Raw genomic sequence first — 4,470 nt, 5'->3', positions numbered from 1 at the left:
CCCTTGATCTCAGAACTGTCATTCACATTTCTGTTATATATTATAAATATTTCTATTTGTTTACTTTTTAAAAACTGTTTTGAAAACATCAATTTTCTCCTTCGCCAGTTCAATCGTTAAATAATTATCTGTAAATAATCAGAATGTTTGTTAATCATTTTATTTTAAAATGTTTTTGTTTAAATCTTAATGACGAAAACCAAACATGATGCAAGAAGAGAATTTAAACTCTTTCATGCACGAACTATGATTTTTATTTATTTATTTAACCCTTGGCACTCATTTAATTCATTGGCTGCCATTGCCAGCGGGAGACGTCCAATCCCTTTTGACTGGGAACGTTTTTATTCGCCCCGAATGAACGTCCAATCCCTTAGTCAAATGGATTGGACACCTAGTGCCATCAGTGGCACTGAAAAATGAGCATTTACAGCCACTCTTCCCAGTTTAAATGAATTCGACGTCTATCACCATCAATGGAATGCAAGTAGTTAAGTCAACTTTCGTGTGTGTATTTCTGTTTTTATATATTTCTATTTAATTCATCTAGTTTTATTAACATCGTGTTATTAAATGTTTAATTATTAACAAACAAAAATATTCAATAATTTCTAATAATTCCCAAAAAATTCAATAATTGCAAATATATTTTTAAATGACCCAAAATAGTCACTCTATAAAGAGTTAAAGTGCCCCCCCCCCACACACACACACAAAAATGTCACCTGTGCTACAAAGGGTTAAAGGTCTTAACTGCCATTTTATGGATAGCTGTCCACTGTAGTGACAACTGTCCCTGGAAAGGTTAAGTATTCACAGGTGACTTTGAGCAAGTTGGAGCTCCATTTCATCCTGGTATTCATGTGCATCAGTGGTCAGATCAGCAGTTTCCAGATGCTTGGATAGGTTAGTGTGGCCCTGTGGAGCGGCCTCTCAGATCCCCGATTCTTCCCTCACTTGACTTTTATCTTTGCAGGCATTTTAATACAACAGCATATATAAGGAAAAGATACAAAACATAAATCATCTTGGGGAACGTATCACCAAAACAGTTACAAGCAAAACTCCAGCTGTGTTAGCATGTGTTCTTCAGCAGTGGAGGACACACAGTCCTCCTGAGGTGAGTCCAATGCAGCAGTAACAAACAACAAATGGAGTGAAAGGAGCATCACTTAAAATGAAGCAGTCAATCATGCTGTGACATCTATTTGTTATCTATCCACTTGTGTTCAGGTGTAAAAAGCAGAAGCAAGTTTTTTTGATTATTCGTTTATCTTCATGATTAATCTTGGTCAGGACAAACTGAAAGGGTCTTATTTCCGTATGCAGTGCAGTTGGACTTAGGTGTAAAATGAGGCAAGTTTTTATGCCAGCACTAAGATTTCCACATGTTTTGGAATTTGGCAGGCTGCTCCGCGCTAAGGTAGTTCACTATGCTGCCAAACAGAGTGTCAAAGTTCCAGTGCAAGGTAGCTATATGTCAATGAAATGAGCATGACTATGAGGATAGTGGGCTGATGGCGGAAACAAAAGTGTGTCCACTGCTTTTTACAGCAAAATCTAAATTTTTCTTCTTACATCAATAAAGCGCTTCCAAATTGGGCAGAGCTAAAAGATTCACTTTGTGATTTCCCAATAAGCTAATTCAACATGATTCACCCTTGGGGGAGTTCTGCTTCCAGTTTTGTGTAACCATACTTTATCCCCGTTGCCCTCTTGGACAATGAAATCCGTCTATCCTCTTTGAAGGTCTAGTTCTATAACTTCACCATGTTGAGACTGTTGAATGCGTCGACTGTTATAGGGGATGTGAAAACTTCTGATTGGGAAAGATCAATGCACATGGTAGGGTGTTCACAAAATAATTATACGCTCCTTTTTGGAAGAGATATACATTGGTTCAAATATTCCTTTTTCTAAAATTATTCATTTGTTTGAAATTGCCATTGTTCTTGAAAAAGGGGCTCATGGTTGTTGATCCACCCAGGAAAGACTGTTGTGAAAAGAGTAGGACAGCATCAGATGGCACACGTTCAAATGTGGGAATCAAGACATTTGAATCTGAATGTTTTTGTTTCATCATAATATTTAGTCAAATGAGGAACCAAAAAAGCTTTCTGGTAATGAAGATGTGTATATGTACAGTAGTAGGCATAGAGTTTAAGGTCTGTGCGTTGCTTATAGTTTTACATGCAATCAAAAAAACAAAAACAAAGCAAAAACATCATTAATTCCAACATTAGGAATATCTGCAAATTCTGATCAAGAACCATCCACCGGTAGTTGTTTAGTTAGAAAAAAAACTAAACAAAAACATCATTAATTCCAACATTGGGAATATCTGCTAACCCTGAACAACAACCATCCACCGGTAGTTGTTTAGTCAGGGGGCAGACAACTGATTAAAAATCTGTGGGTATTTGGCTTTCGGGTGGAATTTCACGATGAACCTAAACCACACCATAGCATTTATACTTATAACTTATAAGAATGTTAAATGTTCTTCAAACTTTTGAATGGACACATATCTGACTTTTTGATGATTAGCACTTAATGCACAACTTTTTCTTTTCCAACAATGACTGCAAAAACAAAATTCAGGTTTTATTCACGAATCAACTGATGAATTCACAGGATGTGCAACCCTCTCTGTGAATCTTCCAATGCCTCTGTATCTGTACGTATGTTCAGTGGCTGATACGAGCATTTCTCCACCAATAAATTAAATCTAAGGCTTGTTTGAATTGTGTTTAGGCGTCCCCCCCCCAAAAAATATGGAACTCTTAAATGACAATGAACTGCAATTCAAAAACCTCTCATTTACACCAGATGGAACTAGTTCATAAAACTTTCAAAAAGCCAATATGCACTACTTTCAGTTCACATTCACGCAAAATACAGGTAGTCCCCGGGTTACGAACATGTTCCGTTCGTACGCTGGTGATGTAACACAACTTTTCGCGTTAGTCAAAATTAGTCCTTTAGTGTAGGTACTCCGACAAAATCACTATCCAAAAAGTCCAAAAGTATTGTATTTTGTTTAATCATGGAGGATACACCGCCTTCTGGTGGCAGCATTGGGTCTGCAAACTCAGACGTCTGACATGGATAAAAGATAGCTGGACTCTGGTTTGGCCCACATCAGGCTGTAAGTTGTTTCAGCTTATATATGTTTGTGAATGCATTTGTAATTAAGTTTACAGCTACAGTTTGTGTGAGTTACTTGCAAGCAATTTGCTAAGAGAATTGTAGATACGTTAGCATTTGTAGATTTAAGCTAGCAGACTTTTGTCAGGCAAATTAGGGTAATTTAATCTACTAAATGTACATATTGATCAGACTACATGGACGTGTGAACACCAATTGTTTTGTGTGAAGTGTTTTATTATTAAAATGCGTGTCGTTTTGAACATTAGTGTACATATGTGTGTTACAGCTTTACAAATTGTCAAAAGCAAAAGCTTCAAAAAGCATAATTGCCTTGTTTGCTGTCTGTAAAGCTGAACAACGTCACGTTCAGTGAGGACAGGACACTTCATATAAGGTAAAGTAAAAAATAAGATTCTGTGCAGTACAATAAGGTACTGTTTATGCAACAAAAAAAAACGACAGGTCATAAAATGGCGGTCGGAGTCCGGAGTCATGAAGTCAAAATTGCGTAAGTCGAGTATGTCTTAACCTGGGGACTACCTTTTTTAAGGACTTTCTCACCTACTTTCGCTCATTGAACTCATGTTCTCAGGTACATCACTGTGTGTGTTTATTGTGAATTAAGTTTACAATGGTAATGAGCTACAAACGTGTCTTTCTCAATTTTTGGTATTCATCTGTGAGCTTATTAGATACCTTATGTAGGTCAACCACTGTTGTGGCTGTGAGCATCAACAAACCTGAATCAAACTTACATATATTCCAAAATGTACAATATGTTACACCCAAAAGCACTCTCAGGTCAGTGATGATGATGACGGGGCAGCAGACTGTAAACTATTTTGTTGCACTCCTTTGGTTTCCTATCGCCCCCAAGTGGCAGATTTTGGACTTGTACCCGCTCGCCCCTGAGTCAACATCAGCAACAAACGGCAACCATATGAGCTCATGAGCACATCTGAATCAAATCATCATTATTACTACATACAGCTCTTTTGCCTTTCAACAACAGAAGAATGAAGAAGGCTGAGAACAATGAGATGATGATGTTATAATATAAACGTGTCTACAGTTCCACTGTCAACACTTTGAGTGGGAGCCTCAGATGACAAACGATAAAGGAAGCGTGTACACATACAAAAGATGTAGCATAACAAATAAAGCCAGTAGAACTATTACCTTGACAGCTTTGAGTAATGGACTGTGATGTACTTGGAGGCGGGGCTGTATGTTTCAGCTCTTGTGATTGGAGGAGCATCTTTAAGAGGAACAATGGCGGGATGGGAGCTGTCGCTCAGGTCTTCAGGTTCCTCCTGTGTA

General features: G+C 37.7%; 1 protein-coding gene across 4 annotated transcripts in view; it reads right to left on the bottom strand.

Moving 5' to 3' along the window:
* Positions 1-998: 998 nt before the first annotated feature.
* cd22 (cd22 molecule) overlaps positions 999-4,470 on the bottom strand; it is a 47,941-nt gene continuing 44,469 nt past the window's right edge. For 3 of the 4 annotated variants that reach the window (XM_057835521.1, XM_057835525.1, XM_057835526.1), the window contains 2 exons: positions 4,330-4,463; positions 3,331-4,058 (listed from right to left, as the gene is read on the bottom strand). In XM_057835521.1, coding sequence (XP_057691504.1) covers positions 3,953-4,058; positions 4,330-4,463 — 240 coding nt within the window. In that variant the 3' untranslated portion in view covers positions 3,331-3,952. Of the gene's footprint in view, positions 1,994-3,330; positions 4,059-4,329; positions 4,464-4,470 lie in introns of those variants that run through there. The other variant, XM_057835522.1, reaches the window with a different exon arrangement.

The sequence above is a fragment of the Corythoichthys intestinalis genome, chromosome 4 (genome assembly GCF_030265065.1).
Source record: "Corythoichthys intestinalis isolate RoL2023-P3 chromosome 4, ASM3026506v1, whole genome shotgun sequence".
Lineage (NCBI taxonomy): Eukaryota > Metazoa > Chordata > Actinopteri > Syngnathiformes > Syngnathidae > Corythoichthys > Corythoichthys intestinalis.
Note: the sequence above shows the minus strand (reverse complement) of the source record. Positions and strands in the feature narration are given on the sequence as shown.